The sequence below is a fragment of the Zonotrichia albicollis genome, chromosome 12 (assembly GCF_047830755.1).
Source record: "Zonotrichia albicollis isolate bZonAlb1 chromosome 12, bZonAlb1.hap1, whole genome shotgun sequence".
Taxonomy (NCBI): Eukaryota; Metazoa; Chordata; class Aves; order Passeriformes; family Passerellidae; genus Zonotrichia; species Zonotrichia albicollis.
This window is the reverse complement of record NC_133830.1, coordinates 16,607,882-16,625,508: the sequence shown is the minus strand read 5'-3', so window position 1 is coordinate 16,625,508 and position 17,627 is coordinate 16,607,882. Positions and strand designations below refer to the sequence as shown.

The 17,627-nt window shown below is 65.0% G+C and overlaps 2 protein-coding genes across 3 annotated transcripts; both read right to left on the bottom strand.

Moving 5' to 3' along the window:
- Positions 1–2,936: 2,936 nt before the first annotated feature.
- MST1R (macrophage stimulating 1 receptor) lies at positions 2,937–11,092 on the bottom strand. 2 transcript variants are annotated; one of them, XM_074550070.1, is made up of 21 exons: positions 10,958–11,092; positions 9,227–10,531; positions 7,852–8,040; positions 7,645–7,770; positions 7,397–7,567; positions 7,066–7,235; positions 6,801–6,978; positions 6,570–6,715; positions 6,293–6,454; positions 6,061–6,154; positions 5,729–5,956; positions 5,503–5,649; positions 5,267–5,426; positions 5,093–5,185; positions 4,770–5,009; positions 4,606–4,686; positions 4,351–4,532; positions 4,169–4,278; positions 3,909–4,074; positions 3,691–3,827; positions 2,937–3,617 (listed from the first exon to the last, which is right to left on the bottom strand). In XM_074550070.1, exons 2-21 carry the CDS (start codon positions 10,442–10,444, stop codon positions 3,347–3,349), a joined length of 4,269 nt encoding a protein of 1,422 aa, XP_074406171.1. In that variant the 5' UTR covers positions 10,445–10,531; positions 10,958–11,092; the 3' UTR covers positions 2,937–3,346. The 2 variants fall into 2 exon arrangements, with proteins under 2 accessions (XP_074406171.1, XP_074406170.1); XM_074550069.1 differs by having other exon boundaries at positions 4,169–4,532.
- A 1,231-nt stretch (positions 11,093–12,323) lies between these two features.
- MON1A (MON1 homolog A, secretory trafficking associated) lies at positions 12,324–17,587 on the bottom strand. Its single transcript, XM_005485537.3, has 6 exons — positions 17,392–17,587; positions 15,998–16,139; positions 15,296–15,763; positions 14,336–15,101; positions 14,093–14,240; positions 12,324–13,635 (listed from the first exon to the last, which is right to left on the bottom strand). The coding sequence occupies exons 2-6, from the start codon at positions 16,122–16,124 to the stop codon at positions 13,495–13,497; spliced, it is 1,650 nt and encodes a 549-aa protein (XP_005485594.2). The 5' UTR covers positions 16,125–16,139; positions 17,392–17,587; the 3' UTR covers positions 12,324–13,494.
- Positions 17,588–17,627: the final 40 nt, after the last annotated feature.

Sequence of the window (17,627 nt, the reverse complement as noted above, 5' to 3'; positions counted from 1 at the left end):
GACCACCAAAGCTCCCCAAGGGCCACCAAAGCTCCCCAGAGACCAGGAAAGGTCCTCAGGGGCTACCAAAGCTTCCCAGGTACCGCCGAAGCTCTCCGGGGGCTAGCACAACCTCAGGTGGGTGCGGGGGTGCCCCGGGCCGTGCAGGCGCCCCCAGTTCCAGGTGCCAGGGCCAGGCGGGGAGGGCAGAGGGCCGGGGCTGGCATCGGGGAGCGGGCAGCACGGACTGGGGGTGCCAGGGCAGCCCCCCCTCCGCTCACAGGCATCATTAGCAAAACTCGCCGCTTTCTAAAAATGGCACGTCGGTGCCGCGGCGGCTGCTCTTCACGCCCGCTCCCCAGCGCCGGCAGCCGCTAAAAACAGCTCGGCGCTGCCTGCTGCCTGCTGCCACCCCTCACCGGGGCGGCTGGCACCGGAGACCACCGCCTCACCCAAACACTCATCTAGACCAGTTTTGCCCGTCCCCAGAGCAGTCCCCAGCCCGTGGCACTCTCTGCCCGCCCTTTGCCGGCAGGGGCCCGCAGCCGCGGCCGAGGGGCCATTGCGGCATCACCGCGCACACCGGGAGTGCAGCGGGTCCCGGGCGGTGCCGGCGGCGGGACCGTGCCCGGCCCTGACCGTGCACCCGCAGCCCCGCGTGCGGCCACTCATGTTTTATAGATGGCTCCGATTTTAATAATTAATGCCTGCTAACGACAGCACTTTCCCCAAATAAAACATTTAAAGTGCTGTGTGTGCACGGCGCGTTGCCGGGATGGGACACTGGCTGCTCTGCCGCAGCCGTGGCGGATGGGCACGGCACGAGGGGCTTGGCACGGCCTGGCACAGCGTGGCACGGCCCGGCACGGCCTCACCTGCCCACAGCTCAGCCCGGTGCTGCACCATCCATGCCCAGGCACGCGGCAGCTCAGGGTGACACCACCCAGTGCCCACCTGTGGGTGCCCAGGTAGCACCCCCCAGCTGCGGCAGGGGTGCCAGGTGCCATGCAAGGTGCCACCCTGAGGTCACCTGCCTGTCCCTGGCGCCGTGGCAGTGGGCACAGCGCCAGTGCCAGTCCCAGCTAGCAGCATCGGACAGGGGTGGGCACATGCCAGCCCTTGGCATGGAAGTCTGGGCGCTCGCTCCTCACCTCCCGCAGCGTAATTAGGGCAGGATAAATGTGGATTAGCATGAAATCTGTCATCTCTGCGAGCACATTCGTGGGGGGAGGGGGCAGCATAAAGTGGGGGCCGCCCACACGCACATCACCGTAACCACACCAGACTTGTCAGCTAACGAGCAGTTCACTGTGCCACCCCAGTGCCAGCACGGACAGCCCTGCTCCCTCTGGTACCTGCTCCCACTGGCTGCTCCCACAGCTGTCCCCTGTGTCACCAGACAGCAGGCCTGGCATGCATCTGCCCCCCAAACACAGTCCTGGGCACCCACTCTGCTTTGTGCTGAGGAGGGCAATCACCAGGGTGCCAGATTGTCCGTTCATCTGTCCATCCATCCATCCATCCTGCATCCATCCCTGCATTCATCCATCCCTGCATTCATCCATCCATCCATCCATGCACCCACACATCCATGCACCCACACATCCGTCCATCCATCCATCCATCCATCCATCCATCCATCCATCCATCCCATGAGCTGCTGATGCCCCAGCCAGCCACCCTGGCTGCCCCCCAGGCATGCAGCATCCCCCAGTACCAGTGCCCAGCACCTCCCATTGCTGGTCCAGCCCTAATACTCACACAGTGCCAGGCTCTTCCCGTTGCCACAGCAACTCAGCAGCGAGCTGAGATGGTTCTGCTTGGCCTTCCAAGCAAGGTCAGCACCTACACTGGAGGTCATGGTCACCCAAAACCCAGGCCAGGGGAGCAGAGCAGTTGCACTGTGGGGAAACTGAGGCACGGTGCTGGGACCCAGCTGCACTAAAACCACCTCGGGCACGTGGCAGTGGAGCCGTGCAGGTGTGAGGCGTGGGGGAGATGGACAGCTTGGCTGATGGGAGCTGACACGGCCCCGGGCTCCAGCACTGCTTAATGAGCAGCCCAGGGGGTTTTATTTAAAGGCAGTGTTGGCGGCAGGGCCCGTGTGGCTGGACATGGAGCAGGAGCAGTGCTGCCCACAGCCACACACTGTGTGTGTTCCAGCATCCCTTGCTCATCCTGGGCTTGCCCTGAATATTCCCTGCCATGAGCCCCATAGGCAGTACTGTCCCCTGCACAGTACTGAAGCAATAAAGGTGTCATTAAGTGAAGCTGGCAATGACTCTTGGTCACCAGACAGCAGCCCCCAGTCCCATCGTGTCCTCACTGTGATCACAGGTCCTGTAGTCCCACAGGTACCTTAGTGGCAGGGACACTGTAATCCCATGCCCTGGGCTCCATGGGCACTCACAGCCCCAAGAGCATCCTGATCTGATGCCTGGCCACCTATCATCCCAGGAGCATCATGATCCCATGGGCACTGCAATACCATGCCCCAGGCATCCATCATGCCACGAATCCTGGGGGCAACATGGCCCATATGCCAGGACTGCAGGGGCATCATCACCCCATGCCCAGGAGCATGGTACCCCTCACATGCCTCATGCCTCACAGTCACCCTGCCAGGGGCTGGATGTGGCTGGGAGAAGGACTTTTAGCAAAAGCCTCCTAAACATCCCAAGGTCAGAGGGCCATGGTGGGACTCGGGGTGCAAAGTGGGACCTTGGCGTGGCAGGCAATGGGGGATGGTTCCACATGAGGGCGGCCACAGTAGCACCATTGTGCAGATGCCCTCCTTTCCCTGGCACAGCAACAGTGAGTGCCCCTCCTCAGTGTCTCCCATGAGGTGGGTGCTCCAGGAGTGGGTGAGGAGACACTGCACCCATGCAGGGGCATGAGGGTGCTGCCAGCCTGGGGCACAGCCCCCTCAAAGACACAGCCTCAGCCAGGGAAAAAATATAATTAGTTTTTAATGAGTGATTTGAGCAGCCAAGAGGCTGGAAACTCCACGGGAGCCCTGGGAAGGCCAGGCCACCCAACAACACCCGCTGGGTATGGGGCCCCACAGCACCCATCCACTGTGGGACTGAGCCCAGACCCCAGAGCACAGACTCATCACTGTGGGGCTGAGCCTCTCACCACCCAGCCAGCGCAGGACTGAGCCCCAGCATCCTGCGGGGAGCGGCCAGCAGGGTCTGGGTGTGAGCCATGGGGGAGCACTCCACACTCCATGGCACCCAGCTGCCTCCCAGCACCCATCCCATAGGGAGGGTGCTCCATAGCATCTCCCTGCACACTGCATCCCTCGTCAGAGTAGTGTGCCTATGGTGCATGGGGTCTGGGAGACCCCATGGTGCAGGGAATCCCATCAGCACACAGATGTGTTGTCGTCCTCCTCTTCTTCCTTCTCCTCTTCTTCCTCCTCATTATGTTTATCCTCATCCTCGCTATCAGGCAGCTGCCCCGGGGGAGCAGGGGGAAAGGCAGGACCCCAGTCCAGGTTGGTGTAGGTGACAGTCAGGTTGACATAGTGCTCCCCATCCAGCGTGGCCAGGACACGCTCCAGCTCGCCCACCAGCCCGGTGAAGGACGGCCTGTCCTCGGGTGCCGGCGCCCAGCAGCTCAGCATCACCCGGTACCTGCAGCCACACCCAGTCAGTGCTGCAGCCCCGGGACAGCCCCTGCCACCCCGCCCAGCCCAGCTGCACTCACAGGGTGTCGGGGCAGTGGGAGGGCTGTGGCAGGCGCCTCCCCTGCAGCAGGTAGTGGGCCATGTCGTAGGGGTCCACCCCGGCGTACGGCGCTGCCCCGCGTGTCAGCAGCTCCCACATGAGCACCCCGAAGGACCACTGCCGAGGAGAGAGCTGCCATGGGGGAACAGGCAGGATGGAGATGGGGGACGGGACGGGGAGGGGGGGGGTCATGCCTACCACATCAGACTTGGTGGTGAATTTTTGGGTCTGGAGGCTCTCCAGTGCCATCCATTTGACAGGCAGCTTGGCGTGGCGGTGCTGCTGGATGCTGTAGTACTCCTTGCCAAACACGTCCCGCGCCAGGCCAAAGTCAGCCACCTTTACTGTCAGCGTCTCGTCCAGCCTGCAGCACACCGGGGAAGGTGGGGACTCCTGGGCACCCCCAGACCCCAGCGGGTACCCTGGTGGGGAGGTCTGGAGGGCACAGCCACACTTACATGCAGTTCCTGGCTGCCAGGTCCCGATGCACAAACTTCTTCTGGGCCAGGTACTCCATGCCCAGGGCCACCTGCAGCCCGAAGCCGATGAGCTCCTTCATTGTGGGGCTCTGTGAGATGGGAGTGGTGAGCATGGAGGCCTTGGCACCCATCACCGCCCACCGCCCTTGGGGTGCCCCTACCCGCTCCTGGCTGCGGATGAACTGGCGCAGGTCCCCGTGGCGCATGTAGGGCAGGACGACGAGGGGCAGCCCGTGGCGGGGCAGGCACACCCCCAGCAGCGAGAGCACCTGCGGGTGGTGGAAGCTCTTCATGAGGATGCCCTCGCGCAGGAACTCCTCCACCTCCTCCAGGTCCGTGATGCCTGCGGAGAGCCGAGCTGTGGCCGTGCCGCTGCTGTGCCATGGGAGCACGCAGGGGAGGGGGGGGCTACTCACGGTGCAGGGACTTGACAGCGCAGTGCAGGTCCCCGAGCAGCGGGTCCGTGTAGGTGCCATGGTAGACGCTGCCAAAGTGCCCTGCAGGGACGGGTGACACAAAGCTGGCACCACACACATTGGGCAGGTGAGGCCACAGCCAAATCGGGGTGCCAAGGAGTCACCTTTGCCGATGACCTGGTGGCGGTGGGTGACAAGCCGCTCCTCGGGGATGAGGATGTCCTTCACTTCCTCCAGCAGCTCCGGCCGCAGATCCTCCAGGCAGCAGGACGTGGCCCTGAGCAGGGGCATGGGGGATCCCCCGCCCGCCGCACCAGCCCCAGCCCCAGCACTGCCATTGGCACCGGCGCCGGTGACTCGTGCGCGGGGCCCCACGGGCCCGGGAGTGCCCGCCGTGCTCAGCACTGCCGGGAGAGGCAGGGGCGGGGTGAGGGCTGGCAGCACCCAGCACCCAGCACCCCGTCACCCACCGGCGGCCCCCACTTACCCAGCACCTCTCTGTAGTCCACGCCGGGGCGCTGGGTGGTGACGGGGGGGTCGCTGCGGCCGGGCTGCGCCAGCAGCTCCAGGTTCTCTGTCCCTGCAGGCAGCAATGGGTTGGGTACGGAGTGGCGTGGCAGGGTCTGGGGGCATCAGAGTGCCCGGCGAGCACGGCACTCACCCCGCCTCTTCTTCCAGCGCCAGCGGAACAGCACGGCCGCCAGGACGCAGCAGAGCAGGAAGGTGATGCCGATGCCCAGAGCCAGGCTGGCGGCCAGGTCCAGCGATGTGGGGGGGGACAGAACCCAGCCCAGCGCCTGGCAGGCTCCGTTCACACAGACCTGGAGGATCAGGGGCTCAGCAGGGATGGAGTGGGGAGCACTGGGGCTGGTGTTTGCCCACCCGGGGGGTTCCTACCTCCACGGGGGCCCCGGCGGGGGGCAGGCGCAGCTCGCGGGGCAGGCGGCATGTCACCTCGTTCTTCAGGACGCTGGGGTGGCAGTCCAGGCCCCCCACCGTCATGGTGATGTTCATGCAGGTGGCCACGGCATCCAGCCCCAGTTGCTGCCCAGACAGAGCACCGTGAGCCCGGGGGTCCTGGCAGCGGAACCCCTGCTCCGGCTCACCCCGCTGCCCCACGTACGTGCACTTCGATCTCATCCTCGCCGGGCTTGAGGCGGAGCCGCCTGCCCTCCTGCTGCAAGGGGTACACCTTGGGCCGGGAGTAGTAGCGGAGGCGGAAGAGCCAGCGGCCGTCGGCGCCGTCCAGCAGCACGCTCAGGTTCCCCGGCACCACCTCCACGTTGCTCTCGAAGGGGAAGGCTGGGCTGTGGCACAGCAGCCGGTCCGGTGCCAGCGGGTCCTTACACTCCTGTGGGCAGGGAGGTGCTGAGCTGGGCTCGGGATGGGCCCGAGGAATTGCCCAGGTGGGGTGGGCAGGGCCGGGGGGCCATGGCCCCGCACCCCGGTGCTCACCGTGGCTTCGGTAACCACACCGGCGGCTTCAAAGCGGATCTTGGCGCGATACACGGAGTCCAGGTGGGTGCCGATGATGGTGAGCAGCGAGCCCCTGCAGTGGGCAGGGATCAGGTTCCCCGGGGTGCACATGGTCCCCAGGGTGCCTGCAATTGCCCGCACCTTGTCTAGCCCAGGGCAGTGGTAGGACAGGGCTGTCCCTCACCCCGGGGAAGGGAGCCCAGGCACTCACTCAAAGCTGCAGCTGGGGACGACGGCGGACACGGCGGGGTCCGGGCGGTACTGGAAGGGCACGGGGGCCGGGAACTCCTGCCTGTCGATCCACAGGGCTACCCAGGCTGCGCCCAGGCCCCCGGCGGCGGGAGCCGTGCATTGGATTGTCCCATTGTCCTGCCTGGAGACACGACAGCCGTGTCCCCCGTGGCTGGGGGGCAGCGGGACTGCAGGGGCTCCCTGTGCCCGTCCCGTACTGGAGACCCCACAGTGCCAGGGGCAGGGCAGGGGCGTACCTGGGCTGCCCACTCAGGGCACACTCGGAGCCATTGACCATCACCCGCCAGCTGCTCCCTGCCGAGAGGTGTTTGCCATGGAGTGAGAGGTGGGTGCCACCCCCCCGGGGGCCGAACGGGGGGTGCAGGGCACTGACGTGGGGCTCCTGAGCAGAGATGGGGTCAGTGGGACAGGTGAAGGAGCCAAACCCCCCCGACCCTGCCAGGGGCACTGCAGGTGTGGAACCGTACCACGAAGACAAAGCCACCGAGGGTGGAGGAGCCGTAGACTCGGAAGCCAGAGGGTCTGGGGGGCTCCTCCACAGTGAGCACCACGTCGGCTGGGCCCCCCAGGGCTGCCGGCCCCCCCGGCTCCAGCTCACACACCAGCACATCCACAAACTCCTTGCGGCGCGAGGTGGGCAGGGATCTGCGGGACAGTGACGGGGATCAGCCCCAGGCGGGGGCAGCCCCAGAGCCCTCCCTGCTGCTGTTCTGTCCCAGCCCCGCTGCACACCTGAAGCTCTCGCTCTCCTCCGGCAGCACGGTGCAGCCTCGCCGTCCCACTGCCACCCGGCAGGCACCGCGGGGGCCGCGGCAGGGATCGGGCTCCAGGCGGGAGCGGAAGGTCATTCCACAGAGCGTCACCCGTGTCCGACCCTGCAGCGGGGCGCTCCGGGGATGGAACTGTGGGAGAGGCACCCCTGTCACCCCAGAGTGCAGTGACTGTTCGGGTCATACCTTCTCTGAGGAGCACAGCACCCATCCCAGGGAGGGGGTCCCACCACACGCCACCCCATTTGAGTGCTGGGAGCTGTGAGGAGCAGGGGGACGCAGCGCAGACCTACGTCGGTGAGGACGGGTGGGCAGCTGTCCTGGACCCAGCGGCCGGGGCACTCGTGGCGGCGCCTGCACCCATCCCCACACCAGCCACAGCCCATGAAGCGCTCGGCCCGCAGGCAGCGCTGACATGTGGAGAAGTGGCGACAGCCAGGGCCAGTGACGTTCAGGAGCCACACCTGGGGACGGAGAGTGGAGGTGAGGGGGACACATGGAGCTCCATGTCCACCCCATGCCCCTCAGAGCCCCCACTCACCTTGGTGCCAGCAGTGAAGAACAGCGAGCGGCTCTGCAGCCCCATGGCACCCCTCACTGGCCCCGGCTCTCCCAGGGAGAAGTTGGACAAGGTCAGAAGGTAGGAGCTGGAGCGCTGGAGCACCATCTGCAGCAGGGCAGAGCAGGGGGCTGAGCATACCCCGCAGCCTGCCAGGACCTGCCATCCCACCTGACCCCCTCATCCCACCTGGAAGATGCGTCCTTCTGCTGTGCCCAGGTGGGCCACAGTGACATCCCCTATGGCAGTGACGAAGAGAGAGGTGAGCAGGACACCTGTCAGCTGCCCGTTGAACAGGTCCACTTTGTGGGAGGCAGCAGGGACGAGGGTGGGCTGATCCCAGCAGCTGGTGTCGACCACCGGTGCTGACAAGTTCACCTGTGGCCAAACATGGGGTGAGTGACTTGAAGCTGGCCCTGGCACCTCGACTCCCACACCCTCACAGGCAGGCACCAGCTTGATCTGTGAGATATTTTGGGGCAGCACCAGATTGCTTAAGTTTCCCTCCAGGCTGGGAAAATTTTGGAGACTAAACCACATCGGCAGGCCTTCTCTCAGTTCCCTGTGTGGCGTCAGATCCTGCCCTCCCTTCCAACCCCATCTGGATATAGTTACTCGTGCTGGCACCACAGGATGCTCACTCCAACCCCAGTGTCCCCTGAGCCCTGGAGCTCAGCAAGGGGCTGGGGTGGAAGAGGGACACCAGGAGCCATGGGGTCCCCACTGGACACTCCCAATGCAGAGGGGCTCAGGTCCCCTCTGAGTTTCTCCTGCTACAGAATGAGTCAGCCGCAGTGAGCTGTCTGCCCTGTGCAGGAAGAGGAGGGGATTTGGCTGCACCTTGCTCTGAGCCTGGATGGGGACACCAAAACTCATGTCATGTGCTGGGACGAGGGGGCCCTGCCAGAGTGCTCACCCATCTGCATCCTGGCCATGCCGGAGCTTGTACCTGGGACACGGTGTTCCTGCCCCGCGGCCGTGGCCGACGAGGAACCCCGGTGACTAATTGCACTTCCGCCTGCGGTTTATTTGCCCACAGAAGGCGGTGGCTGGGGCTGGGGGACAAGGCAGGAGCAGCCCGCACCTCACGCATCCAGCCTGCCAAGCACTGAGGCCCTGTGGCTTTCCCGCCCCCCACACATAAACAAGCTGGAGAAGGTGGCTGGGGTCCAGGGACAGTCAGTACGGGGGCTGGAGTCGAGGCTGCCGGGGAGGCCATACCAGGAGAGGAATTGGCCCAAGGCATGACATGTGGCAGTGTGCCCATGTGCTGGCACATGTACCATGGGGGGCTCACAGGATCCCCACCCTCACCTGGCCTCCTCAGTGGAACACAGCAGCCCCTGCAGAGGTGGTGGGTGGATGCTGGGCTGACTCACACCTGGGTGATGCCGCTCTCCCCCTGCCCTGCCCTGCCCTGCCCTGCCCTGCCCTGCCCTGCCCTACCCCACCCCACCATCCACCCCGCTATACCAGTGTTTCCCAGCTCCTGAGCCCACTCTCCCACATCCCAGCCAACCCCCAGGGTCCCCGGGCAGGATGCGGCGCAGGGTGGAGCACTCACATTGTGTGGGCAGTACTCCACCGGCTGGAAGAAACTGAGCCCCCGCCGCAGCGGCTGGTGCCCGGTACCGCAGCACTTCTTCATGCCCTCCTCCATGGCCTGGTTGAGGAGGCGCAGGGGGAAGGCGCAGACGGCCGAGTTCTCCTGTGGCACCGGGCTCTCCGGGTGGCTCTCGGCGAAGGCGCCAAAGAGCACGGTGTCGGTGTCGTTGATGCCGAGGTCGCGGGCCAGCCGTGCGCCGGGCCGGGCAGCGTGGGCTGCCTGCAGCACGTTGTAGGCGATGTCCCTCTCGGCATCCTCCTCGCCGCTGCGCCGGCGCCGGCGCTTGGACTCAAAGCGGCAGTCGAGGACGAGCTCGCGGTAGCGGCGCAGGTGACGCTCGTGGGTGCTGAGCCGCGCCAGGCGCGTGTGGTACGCGGCTGATCCCGGCCGCTCCGGCTGCACCATCAGGAAATACACGTGGTCCCCGTCGGCAAAGGAGTGCACGTAGTGGATGGTGTAGTTGTCGCGGTATTGTGGCAGCACCGTCAGCCACTGGAAGTCATTTGAAAAGCCATCCAAGGTGCCCTTCAGGCGTCGGATGGACATCGACTGTGGGCTGTACCGTGCTGCCACACTGCTGTCAATGGTGGAGCCGAGGTAGAAGATAGAGGCGTAGGAGGTGGCCACCACAGTGGCACTGGTCCCCAGTGGGCTGACCACACAGTCAGGGCAGAAGGCAGGGCTGTTGCCTGTGGCCGAGTACAGGCAGTGTGTGGCTGTGATGGCCACCTTACCGTCCCGCACCTCCAGCTGGTGCTGATAGCACAGCCCATGCTGTGCCGTGCCACAGCTGTACAGCCATGGCTCCAGCGGGTCCAGCAGCAGCAGGACATTGTCCGTGTCCTCAGGGCCATCTGTGGTGGCTGGGCACAGGTGACAGATCTCACACTTGGCACTGCCCACTGGGCCGGTGACAAGGACGGAGAGCAGGCGCAGCTCGGGGCTGACCAAAAGGATGCGGTTGCGGACGGCCACAAAGACAGCGACTGGGCCGTCGGAGTCAGTGAAGACAGCAACATTCTGGATAGGGCTGCCAGCATCGAGGCTGGGCAGTGTGTAGGGGATGGAGAAGTTCCTGGTGGAGCTGTAAGGGATGCGGGGACACTGCCAGGCACCGGCACCCAGCAGGGCCAGGGCAAGCAGCAGCCAGAGGCACACACAGCACGACAGGCCCATGCTGTGCAGTGCCACTGGTGTAGGGTTATCGACCGTGCTCAGCACCCAGCAGGCTCAGAACGGATGGAGGATGGGCCACCATTGCATCTGCCAAAATAAAAAAAGGAAGGGTTTTACCCGCTTATTTTAGGTGAGGACCTGGGCACAGCCATAGCCGGGTGTCAGTTGGGGCTGCCAGGGTTCCCAGGGGCCAGATGACGATGGGTAGTGCTGAGGGAGGATCAGTCACACAAAACTTCTTCCGAAATACCATGAGTAGGAGGTGATGCCAAGCTGCCTGTGGCAGAGGGACAAATCCTGCCTTCTGCCACCTACAGACGCTGCCTGTCACCCCGGGGCATCTCTGCCCTACAATGACCCATTCCGGGGACTGGGATAGGGACCCTCCCAGCCCCCGGGACAGCAACGAGGACCGGGGATCCCTGCGGGACTAGGACAAGGCCCCCGCCAGCCTCCCGGGAACGGGACCCCGAACTACTCCCGGCCTCCATCCCCGGCCCCGCCGCAGCTCACCAGGTCCGGGATCTCCACTGGCTCCGGCTGCCCCCGCCCCAGCCGTCCGGTCCGGTCCGGTCCGATCCGAGCGGTGCCGGGCGGCAGGGCGCTCACCTGGGCGCTGCCGTGCCGTGCGGTGCCGCGCCGTGCCGGGACAGGGCGGAGCGGGGCCGGGACGGAGCAGGCGAGGCGGGACGGGACGGGGCGGGACGGGGTGGGCGGGTCCCGCCGCCCGGGGGTCCCTGAGGGCCGGCACCGGCACACGCAGCCCGGGGGTGTGCGGGGGAACGAGGAGATCGGGGCACCGCTGGGCACTCCCGGGGAGACAGGCACGGCTGGGCACGGTGCCCGAGAGGGGCACGGCTGTGAGTCGGGGCCGCTGATCGGAGCACGGGTGCAGGGCTGGCACTCTGCCTCGCTGCAGGTCCGGGGGGCCGTCGGGGGTTCCCCGTGGCTGTGGGGTGGCTGCCAGCAGCATCCCTGGGTACGAGTGGGGTCCTGCATGCCGGTACCCCGTGGCCCCTCGGCCGCAGCCCCCAGCCCCGCTGCCACGGGGACAGCTGACACCCCGACATTTGGAATGGAAATTGCCGCTTCCCCACAGCTCCCGGGGCAGCACCGCGTCCGCTGCTCGCTTCCAGGCCAACAGGACACCTCAGGGTGCGGCAGGCTCAGCACCGGAGCTCCCAGCTGGGAGAAAAGAGCAGGGCTGGGGGAGCCACAGCTTTGCCAGGGCAGTTGTGAGGGTTATTTCTGTTGTGCCCCTTCTGTGTCTCATGTCCCTTTCCTCCCTGTCTGCCTGCAGTGGCAGGAGGTGCCAGCACCTCTGGGAGTGACTGCTGTTCGTAGGGATGTGGGAAGATTCTTTACATCCCGTTCCATGCATGGACTTGCCCTCCAAGTGCCCTGCTGCCCTCAGACGCTGAGCCCGTGAACCCCAGCTTTGCACAAGGACCTTTCCTCCAGGTGAGCGGGGCGCTGGGGACTTTGGTCCCAGGAGGGGCTGAGCCTGCCGAAAGTGCCCTGTGCCTGCCGCCGGGCCAGCCCCGGCCCCCAGGCTCCCGCCCCGCATTGTGCAAGGCCCGGCAGTTCCGCTGGCTCCGGGCCTTACCCAAGAGCTCCTTCCTCCGGCTGCGTCTCTCGGTTTCGACATGAGCTGGCCGGGGCCAGCTCAGCCCGGGGATTTTGCCGCTCCCAATCTCCAGTCAGCGCCGCCTCCTGCCAGCACAACCCCGGCAGCCCCGCACCGCTCCCAGGCAGTTTTCCTGGCTCCCGGCGGATCCCCGGGGCTGGACTGCACCGTACCAAACTTGGAGGAAACTTCCCGCCCAGCTTGGTCATCCCCCCACTCCAGTGAACATACAGGAATGCGACAAGACTCAACTTAGGGTCCAGATAATGTTTATGAGCAAAGACAAGCGATTACACGCTGGCAGGAGCATAAATACAGGAGCAGATCCCTGTGCTAGCCCCGCCGGATCCTTCCCCGCTCCCTCTGTGCCGGGGTGTCACCCTGATGGCTCTGCCCCTCCTCTGATACCTACTCCAGGACTATTCAGACAGCCCCAAAACATGGAGTTGGGCTGTTCACAGGTGCTCAGCCCCACACCAGTGCCTGGGGTGGCCAGGGAGGTGCAGGAAGCTCAGTAGCTGGCTCGGGGGGCTGAGTTTGGGGGACAGGTACTCCCGTGCCAAGGGGAAAACTCTTCATGGGTTGGGGAGCTCCATGGCCCTGTACTGAGGGGGTCTCCAAGGAGATGTGCTTGAGCTGCCCCTTCAGGATCCACAACCCTCAGCCAGAACCATGAGCCCACAAGCAGCCTGACAAACACCTCGGCACCTTGGCTCTCTGGAGCTGCCCTGTGTCCCTGTGCTGAGGTGGGCAGGACCCTGCTGACCCACCCTGCCTGCCAGCATCCCCAGGGACAGACACCCTTTTCACAGCCACAGTGGGAAGGGTCCAGGCTCATACAGATGCCAGGGGGGCAAACCCGCTCCCGGGCTGCAGAGGCTCCCTGGCACTTGGGGGGGTCCAGATCCCCCAAGGCAGGGAGAGGAGCAGTGTGTGCCCCAGGCCAGCCCTGTCCCTTGCCTGGACAGTGTCACCTGCCATCTGCGGGCACAGCAACATAGGGCTCCCCTGAGTGCTGCCACATCTCCCCTGGGGACCCCCACCCATGGCACAGCCACAGGATGTCAGAGAAGGGAGGTGCCAGGCACAGGGAGCACTCTGCTCCCCTCTAGTAACCTGGGTACCAGCAGCCCCACTCCAGGACCCTCACAACAAAGGATGGAGCTGAGGACTGTGGAGGAAGAGCAGGCCCCCCAGCTGGGGCACTGCCTGCAGCTGAGAGAAAGTCCTGTTCATCCCCTTCCCTTTCCTGTGCACCCCATCTCTACCAACCAGGCTGGACAGTCCTGCAGGTGGGGTTTCCCTGTGCTCTGGGGTCCCACCATGCCCTCTCCCCTGGACACACAGCCCGGGAATCCCTGGGAATGGGCTCCCCAGCACAGCGGGGGCTCTCCCAGCTGCCTCCATGCCCTGGGTGACGCCCTCAGTATGTCTGGGGCGTGAGGATGAAGAGTCGATCTTCCTCCTTGCGGATCCACTTCATGAGCTTGTTGACAGCATTGATGGCGCCGGCCTTGGTCCCCAGGGGACTGTAGCACACGTAGAGCTCAAAGGCATTGGTTACCTGGGAGAAGGACAGGACACGTGCTGGGACCAGGACTGTGCCCCACCTGGGGCTGGCACTCCTTCTTCCCCCCATGGGCTACCAGCAATGGGCAGAGGGGCTCCAGTGCAGGGACACAAAGTGGCAGTGGAGTATCCTAAATGGGTGGCATCTGGTTTGCTCCGAAGTGGGAGAACCAAACCCTGGGGTTTGCCCCACAGTGGGTTTTCTCTACAGCACCGAGTTCACGACAAGAGTATCATAGCACAGCCCTTAGGGCTGGAATTTACCAGCTCCCACTGCTACCCCTGCCTGTCCCTCCCTCCCACAGGGGCAAGCTCACCCCCAAAAGGACCATGCATAAGCTGGGGTCCTCCCTGGGGGCCACGGAGCTGGTGCTGTGCAGTGTTACCACCCCCTTTCCCCACCCTGCAGGACCACAAAAGACAGGCTCACCAAACCCCACCAACAGCCTTACCCACGCCAGGAGGTTCTCGCGGGGGCCTGTGAAATAGATGTTCTTCAGGGGCCGTGAAGAGTTGTGGGCCCGACTGTGCAGGTACTGGTAAAGCCCCAAGAGCCTCTCCTTCTCCTCCTCCTGCACGTAGGGAGCCTCAATCTCGGGGCTGCAGGAACACAGCACCCCATTAACCCACTGGAGAAGGGGCTTGGCCCACACCATGTGCCACGGCCTTGGCCCAGCGCTTCCCCGGGGCCTCACCTGGTGAAGAGCCCGGAGCTCTTGGACTTGTAGATGAAGTGCCGGAGGTCGGGGATGCCCACCTGGGCGACGCTGTAGAAGGGGGTGCGCAGGGCCTCGTGCAGAGCGTGCTGCACCCCCCGCCGCCGCAGCCGCTCCTGGAAGCGCCGCTTGCAGTCGGACACGGTGAAGAAGTCCTCACGGTCAGTGGAGACCAGCAGCAGGCACAGGTCCATCTCCTGCTCCAGGTAGGAGATGTGGGCGTGGAAGAAACCGCTGGAGTTGAACTTAGGGAGGCAAATGGGAGTCCAGGCTTCGCCCTCCCGGAAAGAGGAAGAAGAGCTGATGAGGTTAAAGAGCAAATGGAGGTCAATGGGGTGAAGGAACTGATCCTTCTTCCTCACGAGAGACACCAGCTGGTTCCCAGACAGCAGAATGGAAAACACCAGGCTCTTGGCCTTGGCCTGCTGCAGGCTGCTGCTGACAGCGTCCCGGACGCTGGCGGCCAGGGGCAGGCAGCGCACGGCGCCCATCAGGAAGCTGGGGTCGTGGGCCATGAGGTCCAGCAGGTTGTCGGTGATGCGCTCGGAGCCAGCCAGGAGCCGGCGCAGGTCATAGTTCTGCTTCTGCTGGAAGATGTGGTTGAGCTGGGTCCACGTGAGCAGGCTCAGAATCTGGTAGTAGATGTAGAGCAGCTCGTGGGCAATCTCCTGCTCTGACTGCCGGGTGCGTGCCACTGCCACCAGCACCAGCGGGCTCCTCCGCACGAAGACCACCTTGTAGCCATCTGCTTGGGAGGGAGCCCCCAGGGGGCCGGGGGTAGATCTGTGAGCCTGGCTCCCCAGGGCTACAGCCAGGCTGCAGCCTCTCCTCCCAGCAACCCATCTGCCCCTGGGGACAGGTAACATGGTGGCCCATGGTGGCAGGCACATAGATGGGCAGGCTGTGAACCCCCCATCCCCTCCCTCCCTGGGGTGGTACCTGCGTGGATGGACCGGATGGCGTTTTTCTCGGCCTCCAGGAAGGACACCAGGGCCATCATGACGCCCATGGTGCTGGACAGGGCCTCCTCAGAGCCATAGCGGGAGTACACGGGCTTGCCCGCCTCGCTCAGCACAAAGACGTGCTTCCGGTGCGAGCGCCAGGCGTCCATGGTCACGTCCTCCTCCTCCTTCCCCGACAGCACCGAGTCGCGCCGGGTGGTCTGCGGGGATGGCTCCAGCTTCCCCTCCTTGCCCGCCCTCATCTCCTCGTCCAGGTCGAGGGCCATGCCCGTGAGCTGCGTGCTCAGCTCGCTGAAGTCCTTGCTGATCTGCTCCATGCTGCTCTGCTCGGCCGGCTCCCCCCGCCTCTCCTCCGGGCTCCGCGCCGCAGCCGCCCCGTCCTCGGGACTGGTCAGGTCCTCGTAGGAGCGGGTGTGCACGAACATGGCTCCCTCCTGGCCCGCCCCTGGGAACAGCGGCCGTGCAGCATCCGTCCACGTGTCCCCCATGTGGGGGAAGGATGCAGAGGGGACCTGCCTCCCCTCCCCATCCCACAGCACCCTGTGGGTGCAGGTCCTGCTGGTGATGGTGATGAGTGGGCACATCTCACCCTGCCCACAGGGCTGTGGAGGTCCCAGCTCACATGAAGAACTGCTCCTTCCCCGCCTTGCCTCCCCCCTTGGTGAGCTGTGCTCCATACCTGGCTCCGTGCCCTGTGCCAGCCCCGGCGTGGGGCTCTCGGACCTCTCTGTGTGCTGCCCATCTCCTGGCGCCAGGGACCCATTGGGCACTTCCCAGCTTTTCTTCTTATGGACATCTGCAGCCATTCCTCGGGGCAGGACCTGCATGTGACCCACAGTGTCACCCCTGTGTCCCCTCACGTTCAAAGCACGCCCTGAACTGCTCTGCTCTCCAGCGGGGCCAGGCCAGCACCCGTGGCCCAATCCCGCTGGCTCAGCAGGCAGCTCCGAGCCCTGGTGAGATGTCAGGAAAGCTGCTCTAATCCAGCAGGATTTCCTCTCTCACACAGCCCCAGCTCTTTCCAGGCCCCTGGCCACGGCACCTTTCATCCAGGCTTGGCCCCGATTTCCCCTGTGAAAGCTGCTCAGGCTCCCTGTGCAGCGAGGGGGAAGGGCCACGGCCCTGGATGGGGCCTGTCCCCACACCTGAGATCCCAGAGGCCTCGTGTTTGCAAAGGGAGGGGTTTATGACCCTCCTGGGACCGGGTTTGGTGGCTGCCATGGGACAAGGCTGGTGGCACTCCTTGTGAGCTGGCACATTTGGCATCAGCCCAGGAGCTGGGTGTCCTCTCCAGCAGAGGCCATGCCTCCAGCCTGCTCCTTCCTCCCTTCCCTGAGGGAAAACCAGCTCAAAAGTGAGCACAAGCAAAAGCAACAGGAGGCAGGCTGGTGAGGAGCCTGTGCCTCTGAACCTGGCTGCTGGGGAAGCTCATGGAGCCCGGGCTCTGCTCTGTGCCCCAGCACACCTCCTGCTCCCAAATCCAATCCCACTAACGCTGCACCTGGGGGAGCCAGACCAGCCCCCACAAAGTCCTGTGCCAGCCCTGAGTGGATCAGGGCCCTGTCCTTACCAGGGGGAGCTCATGCAGCCCCCAGCCCCAAACCTGTGACAGCTCTGGAGCGTGTTGGGGAACTGGCTCAAAGTTCCTTTGACTTTGGAGTCAAAGCTCTGTCGTCCCCTTGGGAGCTAAATCCTCACCCCACAAAACCCTGTGACAGCTCTGGAGAGTACTGGGGAACGGATAAGGGCTCTGTCCATCCGGGGGAGCCTGTGCCAGCCCTGGAGAGTGCCGAGGAGCTTTCTGGGACCCCCTCCGCACCTGGGGGAGCCAGACCCCCCACTAAAATCCTGTGACAGCCCCAGAGGGTGCCGGGCAGTGGATCGGGGCCCCGTCCTCACCTGTCCTACTCACCCTGCTGACCTTCCCGTGGGCGGGACTCACCCCAGGACTCTCCCGGCCCAGCATGGACCCACCCCCACCCTTCCCCCTCCGGCGCTGAGGTGTCACCGCTCCTCAGCCCCGGCACGACCCAGGCCCAGGACCCCCCTTAATGACAGCGCGCAGGGACCCACCTCCGCGGCTCCTCCCGGGGCCGCCCTGCAGCCCCCCGGGCACAGCCTAGGAGGGTCGGAAAAGGGCCCGGAGCCGGCGGCGGACGGTCACCTCCCGCCCTACCGCCGGTCCCGGCCCCGACCGCGGCGACACCCCCGCCATCGCGGCGACCCGCCGCGGGGCATCATGGGAGTTGTAGGCGGTGCGGTCCAAGGGGGATCATAGGAGTTGTAGTCCGTGAGCCCCAAGGACACGG